The sequence below is a fragment of the Rosa rugosa genome, chromosome 4 (genome assembly GCF_958449725.1).
Source record: "Rosa rugosa chromosome 4, drRosRugo1.1, whole genome shotgun sequence".
Taxonomy (NCBI): Eukaryota; Viridiplantae; Streptophyta; class Magnoliopsida; order Rosales; family Rosaceae; genus Rosa; species Rosa rugosa.
The window spans coordinates 30069032-30093377 of NC_084823.1; the positions used below are offsets into that span (position 1 = coordinate 30069032).

The following is a 24346-nucleotide window of genomic DNA, read 5'->3' on the forward strand; positions in this document are numbered from 1 at the left end:
ATAGCAGACTTATTTACTAAGTCGTTACCAAAATCCACATTCGAGAAACATGTGAAGAGCATCGGATTGAGAAAGTTATCTGAACTCCCATAATTGTAATTATCAGGGGGAGTTGAAATTAGGAGGAATATCCAGACCATCGTGTACTCTTTTGTCCTTCGTCCAAGGTTATTTTTCCCACTGGGTTTTTACCTGGCAAGGTTTTAATGAGGCACATCTTTAGTATGGTCGCCCCACTTATACTGCATCCCTCTCGTAGACATACTACCTACTTATGATGCTGATAAGAAGACTTCACTTATCTCCGAAGATACGGTATTGCTACTCCACACTCATGCGCGTTGTGCTCTTTTTCTCCTTCGACCATGATTGTTTTTTCCCACAGGGATTTATTACTTGGTAAGGTTTTTAACGAGGCAACTTAGAAGCGCATCACCAAGACAATACTATTAAACATGATATATCCAAGGGGGAGTGTTATAGTGTAATTGATTTTATACTATTAATGTCTATATCATGTATTAGGTACAATAGTAAAGAGATAAGTGTAATGGAATGTGGGGGTTATAATAGTGTATTTTCTATGCTTTTTATCCCTATATAAACCCTCCAATGTGAGAAGAATAATCTCACCAATTCACTCTTCAATCTCTCCATCTACACTCTCTCCTTCTCTCTGTTTAGTTTTCGATTGTTCTTCAACAATAAAAAGAATATCTTCATTTTTCAATAACCCTGAATCCTAAAGCCTCAAGGGCACCGTCAGTAAACACAAACGTTGTTCCAAATCAGTAATATCGATGTTTAGGAGATATGAGAACAAGTTGGTTGTTGTGTGAAAAGTAGGAGAAACGAAATTTCGTCAATTTTCACTATTTCTCATAGATTATAAAGACTGAGAAGTACTCAGGTGCACTAAATAAAAAAAAGGAAGTCTAATTTCAGCTGAACTGTACTAAGTGTACGAAAATGGATTGCAAAGTGTATTAAAAAATCTAAAATGGATTGCAAAGGGTCCTTACAGCGAGCAGCCATTCGTCTAACCGTTTAGTGATCAAATGCATTTGTTTCAATCTCTCGAAACTGTGAGAATCAACTTCTTATTTGAACCATAAAGTATTTTCTATCTGTGGAGTCACAAAGGAATCTTTTAACACAATTTTCTATCATACCACATACAAATTAAACTAGCTTACAAGTGTAAGTACACTATAGGGAACTAGGCATACATTATTAAGGAGCTCATGCGTTACTTCTTTGCTTTCTTCAACAAAAGACGTAGTGAAAACACCCCGAGAGCAAAGGTCTGCCAGAACCATCCTCTTGCATTAGCAGGATCGACCCGTTTTGCCAGTTTCCACGCATACACAGCCTCTCCAACATGCAATGCAGTGGCTAGAAGGAATACCATCCGCACTATCCACATTGACCGGAAAAAGAAGAGGCTAACAGCTCTAAAGAGTGGTACAGGTCCTATGTCTGGCAAATAAGCAGCACAAAATACTGCACCCATGCCAATCACACAAAATAGCCATGCGTATATTGTAGGCCCGTCCAGAGTTTTCCTTTTCCTCTCCTGCCAGTATGAGATTGTAGTAGCCATGCCCTCCCGAGGAGTCACCACTGGGGCATAGCCAAGCTCTTCCTTGGCTTTAAGATAAGAGAAGTAGTGTGTAACACCAACCTGTAAGTTATATCACAAAGTAGCATATTAATGTTCAGAATAGACTTGCATTAATATAGCTAAGGTACTACTGTGTTTAGTAGGATAGAGTTCCACAGTATATATACATAATATATACATATAGACATTATAAAATATATATAATTAAAACAGCAAATTGATGGATGGTTTCCACAGCAGATTAAAGTCACGTAGTCAAACCACATGCCAAGAGAAGTTGTGAATGAAATAGAAGATCTTTGCCCCACCAATGTTGATGGGATTCAACCTCAATAACAACAAGGAATAAGGTATCAAACAACTAACTATGATCTACTGCATTGGATACATTTCTATTCACACTCGATTGCAGACATTTCTGTTTTAATTGAGAGGAGAAAAAATTGGTGGAAGAAGATAGAACTGCCCGATGCAACAAAACCAAGTATATTGAGCCAAAAGCAAACCTTGTATACTTCAGCAGGAAGGATAAGCGGCTGAGGAATCCACCATCGGTCCAACCATGGATATAATATTGTATAGACTGCCCAAAAAATCCTTCCTAAACGAAGAGCTTGAGGTACAGACAATGAAGCCTTTGGTAGATCATAATCCAAGCTTCTGAGCAGTGGTCGGATGAACTCAAAGGTGTTGACCGGAGACCCTGCAAGAAAGGTTGGGGATTTCACCATTTACATTTCAGATATTTCTATTGATGTTTCAGCAGTAAGCAGGAGGTTGTAGATCAATAATAGTTCTGAAACTCTAAAAGTTTAGAACTTAGCAAATAACAAACTTACGTAATTCCAGTTAACAATATGGCAAAGTAAAGATATTCAAGTAAAAGATGTAAGTATTGCATTGTTACCGTCCGATACAAAATATGGTTGGCCAGCAGCTATGGGTTGTCTTTCTTTCTCTCTCCCAGGAATGTCATGCAAAAGGCCCATGCTCGCCAATATGAGAGCAAGTACTAGGTTATCCACATAAATCCAGTCTGTTTTCACATTTGCTTCGCCAATTTTGAACGGAATCAAGCCTAACTTTGCTAGGGACACTATCCTTGGAAGGTGCCTTTCTTCCCCAGGTCCATAGATAGCAGCTGGACGAACCGCACAGGTATACAGACACTTCCCATTCTTCGTCCTACAAAGCTCAATAATTAGTACCACAACGAAACCAATTAGTACCAATTGATCGACACCGCTGAAACCTCACTAAACCAAACGTACTAACCTAAAGGGACGAGCATTGTACTTAAGAACCAACTGCTCAGCAATGGATTTACTTCTGCCGTATGGATCCTCATGACTATCAATAGGAAAATAGCTCAGGGCCTCATTCCCACTCACAATCTCCTTTCCCCCAAACACAACATTGTATGTGCTCACATACACAAGCCTTTCGACCCCGAAATCGAGACAAGTATCCAATATATGACAAGTTCCATTGATATTAACCTCATCAACACGCCCGAATTGCAGCATTTCCTTTCCCGACATTCCGTACGAGGCTAGGTGGAACACACAATCTGCCCCCCGCAGAGCCTTCTCCACATCCTTTTTGTTAACAACATCCCCTGATCATCATGACAACTCTTAAATAGTGACAATTTCAACAAATACCCAAATCCCGAAACTTGAAAAACATGAATTTGAAGTAAAGGGTAACGAATAAAATGAGTGAATTGGGATTGGAACCTTGGATGCAGTTGACCCCTTGGTTGAGGAGATGGGGGGACCAAGGGGAGGAGGTTCGGCGGTCAAAGGCTCGGACTTGACGGGCTCCTCGTCGGATAAGCTCCAAGCAGAGTGCGGAGCCCACGAAGCCCAAACCGCCGGTGACCACGAAAGTACTGCCGTCGATGCCTTCATTTTCGCTCAGGTGCATGATTCCCTTTTTGGGTTGTGTTTACTTGAATCAGACTGGCAGGAGTCAGAAGTGTGAGAGTGCTATAAGGGAGATGGCATCACGCCAAAACTGATTCAGAGAAATGCGCTTCGGCTCATTTTTACATTCCTGGAAATTGAATGTAAATAAGCTGGTCGAGGTGAATATTAAATTGATTCAGTTTCATTCCTAGACTCTGTAACTATTTGGTCTAACCAAGTTTTGGGGGGTGTATTCAATTTAGATTTTAAAAGATTTTGTTTGAGTTTTTATAATTCATGGATTGTTTAAATTTTATATCGACTCTGATTGATTCTAATAGATTGATTTAGTAGTATTTGTTTAGATTTTACAAGTCCTTATGATGTTTTTTGTAGGTTAATTTTTTTTTCTTCTTCTTTAAAAGCAATGAATGTATAGATCCAACTATAATGCTATATCAATGACAAAAAAGTATATATATATATCCTATCCAGAGCGAGGTTAGGGTTTAGAGTCACTTTTCGGTCGCATTTCCACATCTTGACCGTTCAGTTTTTAGCTACTAATGTATAGATCATCTCTGCAAAATTTCAACCAAATTGATGGTCGTTAAGGCATTGATAACTGCCTTAAAGCTAGTACGGTTTAGGTTGGACAGATTCAGTTCGTCCACTTGTTTAAGTGAGTTATATATATATGGCAATTTACCATTCTTTTTTTTTTTTTTTTTTTTGAAAGGAAGACGACAAACTATATTAAGTGAAAACTGAGGAGTACATGGAGCGATGCACAAAACATCGAAAGAACGCAATAAGCATAACGAGATGCACAAACGCATCTGTAATGAAGAAAAAACAATAAAACATAATTAGATGCACAATCGCATCAAGAATAAAAGGTAACCAGGTAACCATGTGACTTAATGCCGTAAGGCATTGTTGCACTACATATGTCACTGAAGCAGTGTAATTAGGAGAGTAACCGTAACTGTAACGGATGATAGGACCACCTAGGAGAGGCGATTCGCTCACCAAGCGATCGAAAGCGACCAAGGGTACCAATACCAGAACCTCGGATTTAGGCAGACGAACTCTTAAGAACCAGAACCAATACCATAACAATATGAGCAGCTGTTTCGGATCCAAAATCCGAATTAGGGAAACACCCGGGTCCCAAATGCGGATCCAAATCCGACCTGAATCCAAAATCAAGTCTGCCAAAGCAAACATGACCAACATCCAGGCCCAATTGAAACAGCCACAAAACCAAGCCCATACGAAAACACTCTGGGCACCCGAGCGGCTGGGCACCCTTCCTGAGCCACTCCTCCACGCCGCCGAGCCGCACAGCCGGGCCGCCGAGACAGACCGCCGCGCCTTCAGGGTAGCATGGCAGCGACTAACCCGAGAACACTGCAACCAGATGGCCTGATCGAGATGCCTCTCGCCGAACGAACTTGAACTCAGTGCCTTTATCCACCAGAGGTCAAATCGCCGCCGCCGGAGATGGTCTGATCGCCTTGACTCCAACCAACGTCGAAACCACACGGCATCAACCCTACTAGCCAGAGAGCATACCGGAAAAAGAGAGCCTGGATCCCAAATGCGATTTGGATCCACAGATCCGCAAAGGATTCTCCTTCTCGAACCTGCCGGAGGACGAGCAACATCACGCCAACCAGAAGGCGACCACAAAGCCCAGATCGAATCAATCTGAGGAGGAGTGAACGACCTCGCTTCAACACGGGTCGAGGACCTCGACTTCTGGAGAAGAGCAGAGAAAAAGGGGGAGACGGCCTGGACAGTGCTCGATAGCTGCGACACCAGGGGAAGTGCCGGAATTTTGCTCCATCAGAGATGGAGGAAGTTGCAGAGGCGCATACCCATGGCGGCGGTCTCTCAATGAGGAGGGAGAAAGAAGAGATGGGAGGCAATTTACCATTCTTTATGTTGTGTATAATGATATATGAATAATAAGTGAAAACTAATCGGTCAAAATGTTACACAAAAAATAGAGTAGTAAACTAATGATATAATTTATTTCATATCTAATTTGCAAAAGAAACATGTGTGTATGTACAGTCTATTCTGGCTTTAGATGAATATATGTATATATATCGGCATCCGGCTTCGGGTTTGATTAAAAAAAAAAAAAAAACATGTGTGTATGTATCATCTTAACAATACCATTGAAAGTGAGCTTAATTAGCTAGAAGGATTAAGGGTTCCAGAGCTATATATAGTGATAAAAATAAAAATAAATTATTAGATGAGAGCAGAGGTAGAGGCAGAGGAGGATAGTGGAAAGGTCTATGACAAAATGGATGAGTGTCACCTATTGAGAGAGCTCTTCTTCTTTTTTTCTTTTTTTGGTGAAGAGCTTCTTCATTTTTTGAGTGAGAAAGAATCGATCAAAATCTCTTGGGAAGTGGTTGGATTGTTTTTGAGTTTTGATATGTATAAAAAGCACTATAAAATCCTCCAAAATCCAGCATTTAATGAAATCCTTAAAAATCCGTATACTTTTGAATATCTGCAGATTTGAATGGATAATTTTAAATCTTAATTGAATACATCAAGATTTTAAAGGATTGTTTAAAATCTCAATTGAATACCCATAGACTTTCAAAATATAAAAAAATCTTGTAGACTCTTAAATGAATACACCAAATAAAGGTGGTGTGAGATTTCTAGTTTGATTTACAGACGATAGTTGTCTAATAAAGTCATGCTCATATGTATTTTATCGAGCTCAATTTAATTTTCAAATATTTTCCTTAATATCAAGCTCACATCGGGCTCGTCTCCATTATGAATTAAGTTAGAGTTTTAGTTAGGCTCAATTTGGCCCTATCTTAAAATACACACTATAATTTTTTTTTTGTTATCCTCACCTCACTCACTTTACAATTTACATGCCCGTACTCATCTCATGACCAAATAAATCTCCACAATGGAATGACGTCATTCCAAATAACTAACTCAAGATCTGAACGTATTCACAAACAATAACACCAAGCCACGTTTAAAATTGTGGGTGTGTGTGTGTTTTAAGATTTTGGTTAACCACGTGGTGTGGTGTGCTGGTCGAGCGGCCTAGTTTGGAACCCCCAGGTCTAGCGTTCGATTCCCAGCTCCATCCTGTGGCCAGCAGATTTGAGGGACCTTTGTTTATTAACACGAGGGTTCGTGCGTCTGCGGTGCAATGATTAGTCTGGCAAAGTTGGGATACATTGCATGAGGGTGTGTGTGTGGTTCTATTGACGTTTTCCCCCTCAAAAAAAAAAAAAAAAAAAAAGATTTTCCCCTATCCAACGAACCTCGCATTGATAGGTCTCGCCGGTGTCGCTGCACTACATGATACCCACAATTATGTGGGGGTACGAACGCTTACCCGAAACTCTAATATGGCGGAGTTCACAGTACAATCTCTATTCTCTGGCGTTTGCATGCATGTTTGTCAATTCGAGAAGTCGTTAGAAGTTTTATTTTCAGTTTGATAAGGAGGAGGATCGAAACAAAGTCTTCCATGGAGGACTATGGTTATATTGAAATTCAATGGTGGTTTGACTCTATATGATGGAATCAGTCTGGTTGACTCAATTCCTTTGACATCTTTGGAAACCTGGGTTGCGATGAAGAAATTACTAGCGGGACTGCACAATATGGTCTCTCTATCTCTAGTGGGATCAGTACTGATGGGATGCATAGTGTGTTTCGATCAGATGGCGTTGTTTCGAAAGGAGGAGGTGCACCGCATTTGACTAGTTATGGAAACACGACGGTGTATCGGTGTTTTCCGTCAATTTATGTTCTTGTCAACATTGGAATGTGACCCGAATATTGTATTTGAATGAATTAAGAGTTTTTGTCATCAATGGGCCTGTTTCAGCAGGGCACTGTGAATTATGAAGTTGTTGCTGACGGATATGGGGAAGATGAAAGCTTACCTGTGCTTGCAAATATTTCTTTATCTGTTATAGCTAGGGTTCCTCAAAGGATGATGGCGACGCTGGTTCCAATGCAAGGGAAACCGAGCTTGGATGACGAAGGTGGTTTATAGATCTTAGGTTAGGTTTGGGCGGGGTTCATTGCGATGGGATTGCTGGAGATTGAGAAACGGGCACCTCCAAGGCCTATCATTGGTACGTTTTTCTCTATAGGAGGGATCACTGCAAATAAATGGATAGCGATGTCAAAAACCTGTATTCCACCACCGATATCGTCATCTTTTAAAACACTAAGTAGGAAGAAACGCCTAGCAGCTGTGGATTTGGTAAGGCTGGGCTAGAAGTTGTTGGAACTACCTATACCAAAGATGTCGATATGCAAGGAGTTAGTTCTATTTATTCCCAATGAACATGGGAGTCTGACAATCTCCCCTCAGAAGAAGAAAAAATTAGGCGGACCAAATGTTGCCCGTAATAAGCCAATTCTAAGCTGCATGATCTAAAGGTTATTCGACCGGTGCTCAAGAGTAGGAACAAAACTCCTTGACCAATAGTAGAGAAATGAGGTGGTACTTCCCACTACTAGCTATTTGCCTATAGCCACAACCATAGTTCATGGCTACTGACTCTATTAGGGACGGAAGTCTGTGCCTATTGGCCTTTAGCCACAAATATCATGCCCAACTCTTATAATACCAACTCCATTTAGGATTTGTCCCTCTTGGCAGCTCAGTTACATTTTCAAAGCAAAATTTCACGCGCTAGACTTTTTCTCTCTAACAATGTACAGTAACCTAAGTTTTATTTATATTATTTTAAAGATATATATTTAACTCCTCATGTGCTGTCTCCTTTGCTACTACTCTCTCACAGTCTTACGCGGTGCCTATTACTAAGCTTAATAGTTTAATATTTCTTCATTCATCCGTAGCCAACTGGTACAAAATTATAAAAAATAAAAATAAAAAAAAATAAAAAATTTCAATAAATACCAATCTGGTTTTTGAAGAAATTCTATTTTGCTTTTACTAATGGGCCCCATCGTAGATGTTTTATGGTAACAAAATTGTGACTTGATAATTTTTACAAAGTTAAAAGGGTTATTATCACAAATGGTACCTGAACTTATCTTCTATTTTATCGATGGTACCTGAACTTTAATTTTGATCACAACCAGTACCTGAACTTTTCGATTTCATTTTAAATGGTACCTAAGGCCACATTCGGTCACTATTCCGGCCAAAAAGCCAAATCTAAGAAAAAAAAAAAAAAAAAAACAAGTTCAAGGCAAGTCTATTACCAAAAAATCATCACTATATATGATCGCAACCCTCGAAATCATCAAAAATCATCACTATGATCGCCTCCCATGCCGTTTTTAGTCGGAATAGTGACCGGAGGTGGCTCTAGGTACCATTTAAAATGAAATCGAAAAGTTCGGGTACTGGTTGTGATCAAAATTGAAGTTCAGGTACCATCGATAAGATTGAGGTATAGTTTAGGTACCATTTATGATAATAACCCAAGTTAAAATTTACCCTTGAAATCACTACAGTGATAGTTCAAATCAAACAAATAAAATTCCCTAGTAAAAAAAGAAAAATTAAATTTCTCAAAGATACACGTACAATTACAGTTTGAATAAAAAAAAAACGTCAAGTATAAAGTTCATAACATCTGGAAACCAATATATTTCCAACACACCTGCAAAAACCAGAAAAAAAAAAAAAAAAAAAAAAAAAAAACCAACGCATTTGCAACAGCATAAATTGAACTAGAACCCATTTTCATTGCAATATACCATGCTAGAAATTCCAGCAGACTCTACCAGTTCTATATATAACACACTGAATGGTTTGTACTTTTTTTTCATTCCACCATAGCTGTGCAAACACTTAGCTGTCATGCATGACACCAATATAAAGGGGGTGAACCTTGAAGCTCACCAAGAGTGGAGAACGCAGAGGAGTGAAGACTTATTTGTGTGAGTTTTCTCTTCAGCATCAGCCAAGCGTGAGTGCTTCTTCCATTTATCATTTTGGATTTGTTTGTTTGATTTTAGGAAAAATTTCAGTTTAGTACCCTGAGGTTTGGGGGTAACATCATGTCAGTCTCTGCCCTTTCAATTTGATCAGCAACACCCATGTGCTTTCAATTTTAATCAGCCGTATCCAATTTCATTTGTTCTGTCCAATTTGAACGTTAACTTTGACTGAGGGTCCCACTTTTGGGGCTAAAAATGTCATTTCAAATACATTTTCTTCTTTTCTCCTCCTCTCTCTCATCTCTGATGGTTTCTCTTTCTTTCTCTTTTTCTCTCCTCCTTTTCTCTCTCTGGGCGGCACGACCCCCTCTCTCTCTCTCTCTCACCCACGCACTGCCACCGCTGGAAATCATGGCGTCCAGCCACCGATTCTTAACACCGCCACCACTACTCGAACCACAGCATAAACCCGACCTAAACCCAAAGAGAATCGATGATTGGCACGAGCCCAGCCACCATACACAGTCACTAGTTCTTGCCATCTTGCTTCCTCCAATTCCGGCAACTCCTTCAGCACACGGCCATAACCGTTCGACTCAGATTTTGCTGGAGATGAAAACCGAGAAGCCTCGCTGCCAACCTGAAGCCGGAAGACGTCATTCGCACCTTCGCCCGAATATCTGGGTTTTTGGCAGGACTGATTCGCCGTCTCCGGCCACATTCGAGTTGCACGACCACCATGGATGCAACCAACGCTTCGTTCTCCACCAAAACCCTTTGGTCTCAACCTTTGATTTTGACCCGAGACGCAGTACGTGCCGTCGCTAGCGCGTGGACCACCGCAGCTACACCGTGAATGGCTGTCGGATTTCCAGATTATCTTAGGTAAATTATCATCCCTTGTTCTCTGTTGGAGCTGCTTCTTGATGTGGAGTGAAAATCCTAATTTGATATTTTATTTTGGATTGTGTGAGGTTTATTAAATTTGGCATCTTGGAGATTTGGAGGAGTTGTTGGTCAGTCAGTGTCGGAGTTTGAATTGTTGAGTTCTGAAAAAATTGGAGTTTGGAGGAAAAGGAGCTATATGATCATTTACGATATGTAATCGGCTAAGGTATGAATGATGTACAAATTTGGTATTGGATACAAACTTGTTGAGGATTGATGGTCAGTGTGTTATGATTCTAGAGTTGCGAATGGTGGTTGGTAGCGGAATACAATTAGGACAGATTGGTTGCTTGCATTGTATGCTGATTGTAAAGTGCAGTAGAAAGTGGTTGTTTGAGTTTGTTTCAGATTTGGGGTTTTTGGTTAATTTGCAGGTGAATTGGGTTTCTTGTATGGAAACTCGGAGCCAGAAGCTGGCAGAGGCCACCTTAACATTCCTTTCATCTTCATCTGGATTTGCTGGGTGTCGGAGATAGTTGCGGGGAGAGGAGGATCAGAGGAAGAGAAGAACAAGAGTGTTTTTTTTTTTTAATGTGGAAATTAAGTGAAATGTCAAATTTACCCCTTTCTCTGGGCCTATTAGCTGAGTTTGTCGCTGCCAGATCAGCATTTAACGTCCGATTTGGATGTCTCAGAAAAAATTGGACACGACTGATTGAAATTGAAAGCACATGGGTGTTGCTGATCAAATTAAAAGGGCATGGACTGACATGATGTTCCCCCAAACCTCAGGGTACTAAACTGAAATTTTTCCTTGATTTTAGATAGAAATGGAAATGAATTTTAGTGTGAATGGAAACTTGTTTTGGTTGTTTTTATTTTAGAGGAAAATTGATGGAATCCGCATTTTTAATGGAAAAATCAAGGCTTAGTAATACCTGATTGTTTAGGTTTAGGATGCTCATACTCAGGTTGGGTTTTTTCTTAGTTAAAGGTTGGGTCTTTGCTACCATAAGCAGACAACAAATGTGTATACATTTTTTTGGCTCAAATTTAATTTGTTGTCATGCAGAACCACTTACTCTTCGCATCGATTGCAGAGCTCTTGATGTTGAGGGTAGGGTGTCAAAGCCTAACAAGGACCTCCAGCGCTTGTGTAATTTATCCACAACCACATTTTTAATATTAGCTACCAATTCTAGAGTTTCAAGATCCGACTAATTCAATGCATCCCTAAGTATAAAATGCATTTAAAGTAATTAATACTAGAAATATGACTTTTAATGACAATGTTTAGATGATGTTTTCTAAAAAACGTCATTAAATACTCTATCTATAACGTTCATGAATCAGAATTTCATTTCAACAACAAAAATATCGAGCGGGCAATGAAAAGTAGAGCAGGGGTTTAATTTTTAAGTTCAAGTGTGACCCTATAGAAAAGCAATATATTAGTCGCCCAAAAGAATCATTTCTCTTGGTCGCGACACGCCGACACCAAATCTTCTCTTCGTTTCTTCATCAGGTCCTCTCTCTCTCTCTCTCTCTCTCTCTCAAGGTGATTCTAGGGTTTTGGGGATAAATCAAACTTAGAACTACGTATTCATATGGTTGCAAAATTTAGGGCTATTTATGTAGTCTCTTTACCTTATAGGTTAAGCAGAACCCTACATAGGTTAGGGAATCTTGATTATGATTAGTTGCATTCTAATTTCCTAATGCCATGTATTTTTTGTGTGATTTGTTTTTTTCTATTAGCCTCTTGTAATTGAAATTCGTTTCTTCTCATTGCTCTTTTTTTTTGTGTATATCTTCAGCAGATGTCAGAGACATTCAACCACTATTGAAGTACTGATATAAGAACTACTTGTTTACAGTCTACCCATATCAGCCGGTAAACCTAAAAATGACTTTTTGATTATGTCTTGTATTTCTCTTAAACATGCATCAGAAGTTTAGAATGCAGGTATTGTTCTCTCTTTCTTCCTAGTATTATGTTCTCAATATGGGTCATGACCTAAGTATTCTCAAGTAGTTGTCAAGCAATTAGATCAAGCTTCCAAAGAATTTTATGGGACTTAAATTAGTTATTGAATATGACACCATGAGAGAATTTTTATTTCTCTTAAAAGTTTTGAGATCTTATTAGTGCTTTATGATTGCTTTTTACTGTTCAGATTGGTAGCAGAATAAGTTGGAGAAGGAACTATGTACGTGGCCAAGGATATTAAATTCGGTGCGGAAGCCTGATCTTTAATGCTTAGGGGTGTGGAAGAGCTTGCAGATGCTATTGAAGTCAAAATGGGGCCAAAAGTGAGTGGCTTTTTCATTGTTATTGATGGATTTGATGCTTTGCTCAAGCACAATCATATATGTAATTATTTGTTGGTAGTAGTTTGCTGCTGCAATTATATATATTAATCTTATTGGTGCACAGGTTCAGTTTGAATCTGAGATGTGCTTGTTATCAATTTTTGTTTTCCTTTTTGGTTTCTTCAATTTGGTACTTCCTGCAATTAAAGTGGAGAAAAAGTTAGTTTCAATAATGGTCTTCAATCTTCAATTCCATCAGAGTAATGGACAGTTGTGGAGGCTTGGCTTGTTATGGTGGCCGGTTGTTGATGTTTGATTTTTCCACAGGGATACAATGTTGGTCTGGAGCAAAGCTTTGGACCTCCTGAAGTGACAAAGGATGGTGTCACTGTAGCAAAGAGCTTTGAGCTCAAACTTACATGCTCAAATTCCTTGAGCTTTCACATGAAGAAGAAACACAGATCAAGTTGACTTCTAATAGGTGATACAAGTTAAGTGGAATGGCTTCCCGTAAATATAATTTTCAAAAGAGTATCAATTTTTAGGTGACTCTTTCTAGCTAATTAGCTCACTCGCATTTTTTATGTTTGTAGGAGAAAGATATTGAGATTGAGGTTACAGACCATATTTGGCTGAGTGATTCATACTTGATGAGGTAAGATATTAGTCTATCTAGTTCATAGCTAGCATCTGCTATTAGTTTGCTTGTTTTTTCTCTTTCTTTATCTTTTTTTGTTCATTCAACTATCTTGATTTGTCTTTTTAGATGGAGTACGTAGCTTATGAAATTATATTGTTTACCTGATGAAGAGGCTTTAGGAGCAGGGTAACTAAATTTGACAAGGTTCTTACAACTCTGCAATCCACGGTTCCTAATTGCAGGAGAGGATTATTTGTGTTGATCAAAGTAAGTTGATTTCTTTACATGCTATTTTTTTTATATATATTTCTATTTACTTTTTTACAGTTGGTTTAGCACTAATGGCAGATAGTAAGAATTTCCAAACTTACTTATACTTTCTGCATTGGTAGATTAATTAAGTTGTGACACTGTCAATTTTGCATTCATGTAAACAATTTCATGTTTAATGTGATGAATAGTTTGGGTAGGCATCATAAAGAGCTCGTATGCGTTTTTATGTAAGTGTGTATCTGTTGAGACTTCTATGCCTGTGCTCATGAAAAAGTTAACACAATACTTGCAGGTAAGAATATATTTTAAGGTCAATAAAATGTATACTTTGTTTGAAATATATATTTTCTGCCAACTGTATTAGTTTTTATATGTATTTGAAGACATTGCGTGTTTTTGCAGTTTAGAGACTGTAAGTTTTGGATGCTATTATGGAAGGGAAGTTATAAATTAGTTTTGTTCTGTTGAGGACTTTTTTCATTTATACGCAAGAAAAAGAATGAGAAAAAAATGTAATACTTGTGTATTTGAATGAATATTATATTATGTTCTGATCACTTTTGAGATTTTTTTAATAAAAATATGGGTACTTTTAATTGTATTTGTGAGAACTTATCACTGCCAATGAAAATGTTACGATAATCTGTGTAATAACTGTTTCAGATAGTACAACTTACAGGATAATAGCAGTTCAAATGCTATACAATGGTATATAATAATATTTTATAAAAGCTACAGCTTTTGTTTTAAGAGCACAAGATTAACAAATCCTCATATCCATATAATTGTGGTAAAGGCGTTGACGGCTAGACATGACCAAACTCTTTAGGCTAGCTTGACAAGGGAACTTCTTTGTTCCTCCTACTATAGTCTCAAAACTTGGAATAATAACTTTAAAGAAAGAATTTTCATTATATTCATGAATATGAATGTACAGTACTTTTCTTTGATATATTGTTGATGAGCAAATTTGTTAAACCAACACATGTGAATTTTAAAAAGAAAAAAATGTCATTATAATCACGAATATGAACAATTTTTTCTTCTTCTTATATATTCCAAAACAAATATTGTTACAGCTGCCCTGTACATTTGAACTTGCTTTGAAGAGCTTTGCCCAAAAAAAAAGAGAGAACTTGCCTTGAAGAGCAAGTTGGTAAACAAACATGCGTATATGGAGGCATGGAGCCATCATTACTGGGTACTGGCTAACCAAAACAAAACGCTTCTATCCATTGTGTCACAACAAAAATAGAGGCACAGGTGGGACATGATCCTTCAATCTCCGAACCCTATAACTTGGTAAGAAATGAACGGTTAACTTGGGTTTGGGTTTGGGTTTGGTTAACTCGGCAGATGCAGTAATAAGACGAGTTATTAGTACAAGTTAATCAGCCCCGCGCTTTGCTGCGGGTTTCTTACTGCATATAAATGCCTATGCCTAGCAAGTTTCACTGGGATCATAATTGTCATATACAATTTCATTGAATTCGCAAACATTTTGAACTACTTTCCTCTTTGCTTCAGTAATTGACATTTGACAAAATTGATATCCTCCATCTCTAGCATCTTTCTTATTCCTCATCTCGTCATAGCCCACACCACATGGAGTTTAAGGAATCAGAGAGTTTAACTTGTTTAAAACAGACAACAGATAGGAAAGTATTCACCAAGTCAATGAGAATTTTCACTCAAGTTAATTATCCCAATAATCCTAAATAAAACATAACCCAAGAATACAATATTCGGGCAAATGAGGTCTAGAAGCCTAGAAGGTGTATCAAAACTCTTCTATCTTTGAAAATTGGAGAACATGTGTGTCCTTATGTTTATGTATCATAAACGAATCAAAAAGAAAAATATATTCAAAAATCAAAACCATCAATTTTACTTTCACACTTTTGGTAGGGTTCATCTAAGTAATGTACTCGGTGGATCTTTTGATATTTGTCTAGACGCAAAAAATTGTTGGCAGGGAATGCTTGTTCATATTGATGGAAACAAAAAGCAGGAAATAATACATCAGCAATTTGGAGCTCCACGTCTACTATTCAAATAAAGACACAACATCACTAGTAGTGAGTACCAAAGATCGAGGGAAAGCCAAAATCTTGACATTTTATATTATGTTCCTACAATGAAAGAGATGAAGAGAGGAAGAGATCAGAACTTTTCTCTTTAATCATTTTGCCATCGAACAACAAGGTCGTAAATTGAGGACCCATACTTTATAATTCAATTGTTAATTAAGTTCATTTCTATTTTTTTTTTTTTTGACAACTAACTCTTAAACTAATTATGCCACGAACATAATATAAAATGTGATTAATCAAAATGTTACGAACGTTATTTTTTGTACTGTCGTTTATTATATTTATAATATCAAAATGTGATTTTTGTCAAGGAAGTTGTTAGTGTTTGACACAAAAACCAGTTGGCTTGCAAACTGTCTATTTTGAGCGTGTGCGCAGGCGTGCCAGCACCGTGGGGTGCAGTCGTCGGAGGAGTCCCTTGACCTGACTTCTTCTTCAAGCGTTGTGGATGAGGAGAGCACCAACCTCGCCACAAGGTTCTTTTCTATGCCTTCCGAGAAAGGACTTCTTGCCTTACGGATAAGGACTTTGGGTGTGATCTCTTCGCGTCACCGAATCGATACTCAACGTTGTAGGTTGAGCAGAGCAATCACTGGGAAGTTTGGAGAAAGCACAGGGTTTGCTAAAGCGTGACTTTAGCTTCGCTGGGTTGCGAGGGCGTTACCCTTGCTTCGCTGGTAGTATCGGTGGCAGTAGCACTAGCAGTTGGCTCTTGGAGAGACTGGGACTGGAAGTACGGTCGCTGGGTTGGTTTGGTGATGCTGACAGTCGGCTCTTGGAGAGACTAGGACTGGCGCGCGGTCACCGGGATTCAACGAGGTTGAAGGCTTGCTCCGGGGAGGCTTTGTAATCGCTAGGATTGATTGATTTGAGAGAGGTCCCGTTGATTCGTCCTTAGCCTCTATATATAGGCTACTGCAGATTTTTTTTCCCAATAGGAATGCAATACTATATTTTAGGCCACAGTTATTGGCCTTGAATCAAATCAAAACTTTTAATAGTTTAGATATATATCGTAAGCAATAAGAGATTGACTCTGTCATAGCAATCTTCTAGGCAAGGTTAATTACCTTTTGGAGTCCTGGACGTAATCTTCCTCTTCAGCGAACTGTAGGATATGCCCGTCGCGATCATTCTGGAGCTCAGTAGCACACTACTGTAAGCATGCAATCATGCATGTATAATAAGATCATGTATATATTCCTTGCAATTAAAGATGATTGCTTCCTTCCATACATTCCACGTCCAGCAATAATTGCATGGGACACCTTAATCGCTTGCATATATAAAACAATATTGGAGGACATCCTTACTGAATTGGTCTATGTCCACCGTCTTAATTGCCATATGAGTGTAGCTTGATAATTAACTTACATAGCCCAACGTCCAATATTCCTTCCTTAATTGGCCCCCCTGTAAGTAATTATATAAATGTATACAATCTCACGCCAACTTGTGCAGTACTCAGCAGTACTCATAAGCAAACCAACCCTTATTAATTATCAAATATTTGATAACTAATAATGATTCGATAAATACCGATATCTGCTTTTAGATTACTTGACCTCCAAGTAGGCTTTATTTAGCCTCCAAACAATATATTCCGAGTTTATAGAAAATATATAGCTTGGGCCACGGATATTGACCCGATTTTTTTCGAGTCCCCCTCGTCGGGAAAAAATGTTAATTTTGAGTTCAAACAGTTAGCCCAAATTATATGTAAGGGCGTAATATCACTGTCTTATGTTGAACTTGAGGACAAACGCTGAAGGTGTTCCATGCCAAAAATCCTAAAATGCATATCACATATTGACTGTGGTAGAACTAGAGTACAAGATCTGTGGCAATGTATATTATTTCCACAAGAAAGTTCTAGTTGTCCTTATTGAGTATATAGAGTCCACAAAATGTCAATCGTACCTAATAGTGTTGTGGCTCCATAGGCCAAATAACTAGTAGTGTCCCTAATTAGATTGAGATGCAAGAGGTCGCAAACAGATTTGGTTGCTTTGTTTTCAAGTTTTAATTCTATTCTAACTTTCTAGGTTTGCTTTATTTTGGGCTTAATCCGAAAAGATAGGTATGCTTTATAGGAAAACATTACAAACAGTACCCAACTTAAGGCCCACTCCGAATTTCGATACCAAAGTTTCCGAAACTATCACAATGGTACCCCAAATACCTTGCCCGACCCAACATATGTACCTGCCGTCAATAACGGTGTTAACCCGTATGCCACGTGGCGTATTTTTAGGGGTAAATCCGACCAAGTGGTTATGTTTTTTAAATTAGTATTAATAATATTAATAATTAATGAAGAGAGAAATTAACAAACAAAAAAAATATTGTTATCTCTCTCTTTCGTCCCTATTCAAACCCAGATAACCCATGTTCTCTCTCTCTCTCTCTCACGTCCCATTCAAATCCAGCAAACCCAGAAACAATCAACAATGGTGGAGGAATCATGCCATCAACAATGGTGGAGTCTACCCATAAACCCATTAACGATGGTGAAATGGTGAATTAATAGCAAAAATCACTTTCTGACACCCAAGAGAAGTAGCAATCAACAATGGTGGAGTTTAAGCTCCAACAGAGCCGATCAAGAGACCTCGACAACCTCTTTTCTATTTTCCTCTAATTTTTCTCACAATCACTTTCTTCACACTTAATCCCTTTTTGTTTTCTGCTCTCTTGTTTTCGCCGTTGCATGTAAAAAAAGGTTTACAAGAAGAAATCTGCGGAAGGTAGTGTTTTTATTAGCTCTAATTGTTGATTTGGGGCTAATCGTTTTTGGGTCAGTTCATTTTAGGGGAGATATGAAGTGGGTTGTGGGAAATTTTGGGTTTTGATAAGCTTAAATGTGGAAGCTTGGGAGGCGCCGATTCCAGCCTCAATTGCAAACACCCGAAGGTCCTGATTCCAAAGCTATAGATTCAAGTGAGGAACACCATTAAAGATGAGAAGATTGCTTCCATGCTCAATGCAGAAGACCAGAAGAAGATTGAAGATGCAATCGAGTAGGCTATCCAATGGCTAGATGGCAATCAGCTCGCTGAGGCTACAAGGTAAATGAACTCGAAAGCATTTGCAATCCCATCATTGCCAAGATGTATGGGGGGCGCTGCTCCTGACATGGGTATGGCCGTATGGGTGGTGGCATGGAGTAGAGGTGGCAAACGGGCCACTAAGCACGAGCACGGCACGCTTAAAAGCGGCCCGACACGGCCCAAGCCCATTAGTGGCCCGGCACGACCCGAGCACGTTAGAATAACGGGTCGGGTTGGGCCTAAGAATATTGGCCCATTGGCCCGGCCCGGCCCGAGCCCGTAGTGGGCCCGAGCACGACATATTGTGGGCCGGCCTGTTACAAACACAAAATTTCATTTTGTTTTTAAAAATATTAAAAAACTACAATGATGAGATTTGAATATGAGACCTTTTTATTTAAAATCTCATGACAATTCCACCAATGCTTTCTGTTATATATATTGTCAAAATAATGAAACAAAACATTATATCCTTGTTTTGACATAAGTATTTTTTCTAAATATTAAATATATGTTTATTTTTTTTTTTTTTTTTTTTTTGAATCAAACAAGACAACTTTCATTCAAACTCAAGCCAGAATGGCACGGATACATACCTTCCCTTGCCTTCTGTGGGCAAGTCTAGGACGTGGCATGCTAGCACCACACATTAGACAATCAATGCTCGCAAATGAAAGCAAGCCTATAACTATGAAAAAACTAGAACATAGTACATAGGCATAGTTCAACAAGAAACTAAAATCTCTTCTTGCCATCCAAGTTAGGACTAGGAGGTTTAGCTGGGTCCAGCCTCCCGGATCCCAAATTCGAAACCCCCTAGGATTAGATCCCAAAGCTTTGAGCTTCAAATTCGGAGTAAGTTTTTGCACCCAATTTTTTTTGGGCACCCAAAAATTGGGCCTCCAAAGCGAGTTGGGCCATACGACTGATCTGGGCACCCAACCGGATTTGGGCATCCCTCCACAGGCTGCACCACCGATTCCTGCCTTCGACGTCGCCGGCTCTGGGTTCGAACGAGACACAAAAGGTCTCGTCACTGCACGAACCAGACGACGTAACCATCCAGCCACTGCTTCCCCTGCCTCCGCAGCCACAGAGCGTGACACAACGCTTCTCTCCATCGATCCTGCATATCGGAGCACTCTGCTTACAGCCATACCGCCGATTTGATGGATAATACCACCTATATCCTCAGATCGGATCATCTTCCACTGCTTCCATCCCGTATCAAAGACGATCCGGATCATCCCTTTATTCGCAGGTTCGCGATTGTCAGAAGCCATTAATGGCCCCATCCGTGGTTGCATCCAACCTGATTTCATCCTCGATTGCCACCTTGAGAGGCCGGCAACAGCGACATCGTTATCCGGTTGGAGTTCAGCCCGGTGCGACGCATTGAAGGGGAAGACTGAAAGATCCTTCGTTGCAGAGAGATGTTGGAGTACTGCGCTAAGACAGCGAGAGGCAGATGATGATTGTCTGCTTTGTGCCGGCGTCTGCCGATGATTGAGTCCCAGGCCATGGCGGCTAGGGTTTGCAAGCAACCGAAACCCCCGCAGCGAGGGCGAGAGTTTGAGAGCCATCAACGTATGACAATTTAATGGATATAAATATTTAAATATATGTTTATTAATAAAGACTAATCTCATAATAATACAACTATAGAATGAAGGAAAAAATAATAGATACTAAATCTTCATTATATTAATAAAGATTAATCTCACAATAATATACTAAAAACAATATATTTTGAGTTTTTTTTTTTGTTTCTTTCTTATAGTGGAATATAAAAAATTATTAGAAATCTAATCTTAAAAAGCTAAGATTAAGAAAAACGTTGTAGAACTTAATTTATTTTAATTTTCTAAATAGTTAAATAAAATTAATTTTTATTTGTTCAAATTAAGATTTTAAAATCGTACTTTATAGTGGGTAGGCACGAGCACGGCCCGTTATTGACCCGGCACGAGCACGGCTCGACACGATATGGGCTCGGGCCATGGGCCGGGCCGGGCTTAATGTTTAAGTAAATGGGCCGGCACGAGCCCGGCACGATAATAAATGGGCCGGCCCAAGCACGGCACGAAGCACGACTAGGCCCGCTTAAAATGGGCCGGGCCGGCCCGTTTGCCACCTCTAGCATGGAGGAAGGTGATCCTCCAACTGATGGCAGTGGTGCTCAAGGTTTGAGAGCTGAGCATAGGGAGCCAAAAGAGAGAGGATAGGTCTGGTGAAAATGTGAAATCACCAGAAGAAAAAAAATTGAGAGAGGAAAGAAAAAAATATTAAAAAAAGTTTAAGTTAATTAAGTGACCAAAATATCCCTTAAAATACGCCACCTGGCATGCCACTTGGTGACGGCAGGTACGAATGTTGGGTCGGGTTGGAAATTTCAAGTACCATTGTGATAGTTTCGGAAATTTGGGTATAGAAATTCGGAGTGGGCTTTAGGTTGGGTACTGTTTGTATATTTTTCCCATGCTTTATAGTGTTCTTTGAGTGATGGATCTTTCTGACGACTATTTAGGAGTAGAGGTGGCAAACGGGCCACTAAGCACGGGCCTGGCACGCTTAAAAGCGGCCCGACACGGCCCAAGCCCATTAGTGGCCCGGCACGACCCGAGCACGTTAGAATAACGGGTCGGGCTGGGCCTAAGAATATTGGCCCATTGGCCCGGCCCGAGCCCGTAGTGGGCCCGGCACGGCCCGAGCACGACATATTGTGGGCTGGCCCGTTACAAACACAAAATTTCATTTTGTTTTTAAAAATATTAAAAAACTACAATGATGAGATTTGAATATGAGACCTTTTTATTTAAAATCTCATGACAATTCCACCAATGCTTTCTTTTATATATATTGTCAAAATAATGAAACAAAACATTATATCCTTGTTTTGACATAAGTATTTTTTCTAAAAATTAAATATATGTTTATTAATAAAGACTAATCTCATAATAATACAACTATAGAATGAAGGAAAAAATAATAGATACTAAATCTTCATTATATATATATTTTTTTTTGAAAGAAATGTGGATTTCATTAACGCATGCCAAGATGACCATTACATATCCTTCTGCTGCCTTCGACTAAACAGATCAAGAAGTTGTAGTAAGAGAACTACTGTGATACATAGAAACAGACCACCTATATTCGAACTAATCGCTCACTTATTTAAAGTGAGCCTATAAACTATGGATAATAGTAAGACATAGTAAATAGGCCCCTACCACACCTATCTATATTTTTTCCTTGCCCTTCAAAGTAGGGCTAGGAGATTTTGTCGAACACAAAAGTTGTCCAATCCGTAGAGAGATTAGGCCTAATAGCACGTTGAAGTGGGCCCCACAGCTGTCCAAACTCTTAAAGATCCGAATGGATTTGTTAAGGAATAGCCCGAGCCCATCACCCTCTTCTTGCATCTTCCTTTTCTGGCCCACAGCAGCAGCCTTAAGCACGGGCCCAACAGTGTGCCCTAGCCCAATTGGGCCCAAACCCAATCTCACGAAGGCAGTAGCCTCTCTGCTACAGCCACCACCATCTCCGTCGCAGGGAGTCACCCAGCCACCTGGACCACCGCTCAAGACCAACATAGCTTTTAAAGAACACCACCGTGCCATCGTCATCAGAATCACCGAGAACTGGGCTCGAGTATGAGCCAAAAAACAGTCCTGCCCTATTGATTTGGACACCCATATCCATCGGCAAGTCACCGGCAATTTTGACCACGTCTGCGCCCAAGCTCCATGCAACATCCATTTCAGATCTGTAACCTCTGCGACAAAAGTGGACCAAGGGGGCGATCCAAATGAACCAGGCACCTCATGATCAGTGCCATCAAAGGCCACGGCCCCTGGATCAATGTGAAGAGATAGAAGAAGTTGATGAGAATGAACGATAGGTGGGGGACGAAGACGTCTTGAAGCTGAGGGGAGAATCGGACCCAAAGGCCTTGGAATTGGAAGCCGGCCGGAATCGGCTTTCTTATCGCCGACATAGGGAGGCGGCAGTAGTGGGAGCGCAAGAACGAGCGCAATAAGAGAGAGAAGGGTTTTCATCTCTTGAGGGTTTTTCTCAACCGGTACTGCATTGATCTAATTAAGAGAGCAACAAAAGTAGGTATTTTAGCAAATTTTTACTAAATCTTCATTATATTAATAAAGATTAATCTCACAATAATATACTAAAAACAATATATTTTGAGTTTTTTTTTTTTGTTTCTTTCTTATAGTGGAATATAAAAAATTATTAGAAATCTAATCTTAAAAAGCTAAGATTAAGAAAAACGTTGTAGAACTTAATTTATTTTAATTTTCTAAATAGTTAAATAAAATTAATTTTTATTTGTTCAAATTAAGATTTTAAAATCGTACTTTATAGTGGGTAGGCACGAGCACGGCCCGTTATTGACTCGGCACGAGCACGGCCCGACACGATATGGGCTCGGGCCATGGGCCGGGTCGGGCTTAATGTTTAAGTAAATGGGCCGGCACGAGCCCGGCACGATAATAAATGGGCCGGCCCAAGCACGGCACGAAGCACGACTAGGCCCGCTTAAAATGGGCCGGGCCGGGCCGGCCCGTTTGCCACCTCTATTTAGGAGCGAGTCACTATTGTACAGCTTGCTAAAAAAAATGTTTATATTATAAAGATAATAAAATGATATTCTAAATGGTCATGCAAAGAAGTTAACATTAGTTGAAGAGCGATGTCAAGCTCTCTCTTCCTACGAAAGTGGCAACTAGGGTTTTTCCTCATCACTCTCCTTGTCATGTTAAGGCTAACCTGGTCCTTGCTTTTCATTGATTCATTCAACCCTATTGGTAGCTAGTGCCTTTTTGGTGGTTTGATTACGGTTTACTGATGCTTAAGTGCAGCATGGTTTTGGTGATCGATGACATTAAAGAGATATTATGGCTCTATCTATAAAGTCATTGAATCAGCAGGTTTGGGATGGTATGGCGGTGGGTTGAGTTGGCACTAAGGTATTTAACTATTTATTCACTTCTGGCTTTGGGCTATGTGCATATCCAGTACGAATATAGCTATAGTAGTTCTAGATGTTGGCAAGAGTCTGTTCAGTGTCAGAGCTAGTGATTAGGGTAGTTTGCACTTTGCACGACTTAAATTTACCTAATAATTTTGGTGACAGCAGACATTGCCTGATGCCCTGATTGCCATGTTGATTTGGTTCGAGTTGTATTCAGTTGATCCAACAAAATCTATTGGCATGGGAAACTTGCCATAACAAAATTAGTTTCTCTTAGCAATAGTGGCAAAAGCTCTAGCAAGGTGGTGAATGAAAGTTTTAATGCACCAAGGATTGAAGAACAATTGGAAATACTGTCAATTAGAAAATTTGAATCACTATCCAAAATAATGTTGGTCAAGCCTTTGGAAGTGGGTAGCGTTTGAACTAGCTATGAGAGCTAAGTTTATAGGACATATGATTCGCCAACCTTATTAGCCCGAGAAAATAAAAGATTATCATCATGATGTCTAGTAATAAAATGGGTCAATTTGATTTTACTTCATTTCTCTAAATTTTACACCTTAATTACTTCTCCACTACGTACACTTTGTCATCACATGTGACCAAAGTTAGTAAAATACGGGAC

General features: G+C 39.4%; 1 protein-coding gene across 1 annotated transcript; it reads right to left on the reverse strand.

The window, feature by feature from the left end:
* Positions 1-1084: 1084 nt before the first annotated feature.
* Positions 1085-3691, reverse strand: LOC133743317 (uncharacterized). Its single transcript, XM_062171198.1, has 5 exons — positions 3364-3691; positions 2900-3242; positions 2532-2809; positions 2131-2327; positions 1085-1684 (listed from the first exon to the last, which is right to left on the reverse strand). The coding sequence occupies exons 1-5, from the start codon at positions 3551-3553 to the stop codon at positions 1250-1252; spliced, it is 1443 nt and encodes a 480-aa protein (XP_062027182.1). The 5' UTR covers positions 3554-3691; the 3' UTR covers positions 1085-1249.
* Between the last annotated feature and the right edge of the window lie 20655 nt (positions 3692-24346).

Excerpts from the sequence above, each read along its gene's own strand:
- LOC133743317 (XM_062171198.1), bottom strand. The coding sequence starts at position 3,553 with ATGCACCTGAGCGAAAATGAAGGCATCGACGGCAGTACTTTCGTGGTC. Across the intron at positions 3,243-3,363 it reads AGGGGTCAACTGCATCCAAG|GGGATGTTGTTAACAAAAAG; the intron begins GTTCCAATCCCA and ends CATGATGATCAG. Across the intron at positions 1,685-2,130 it reads TTCCTGCTGAAGTATACAAG|GTTGGTGTTACACACTACTT; the intron begins GTTTGCTTTTGG and ends TATAACTTACAG.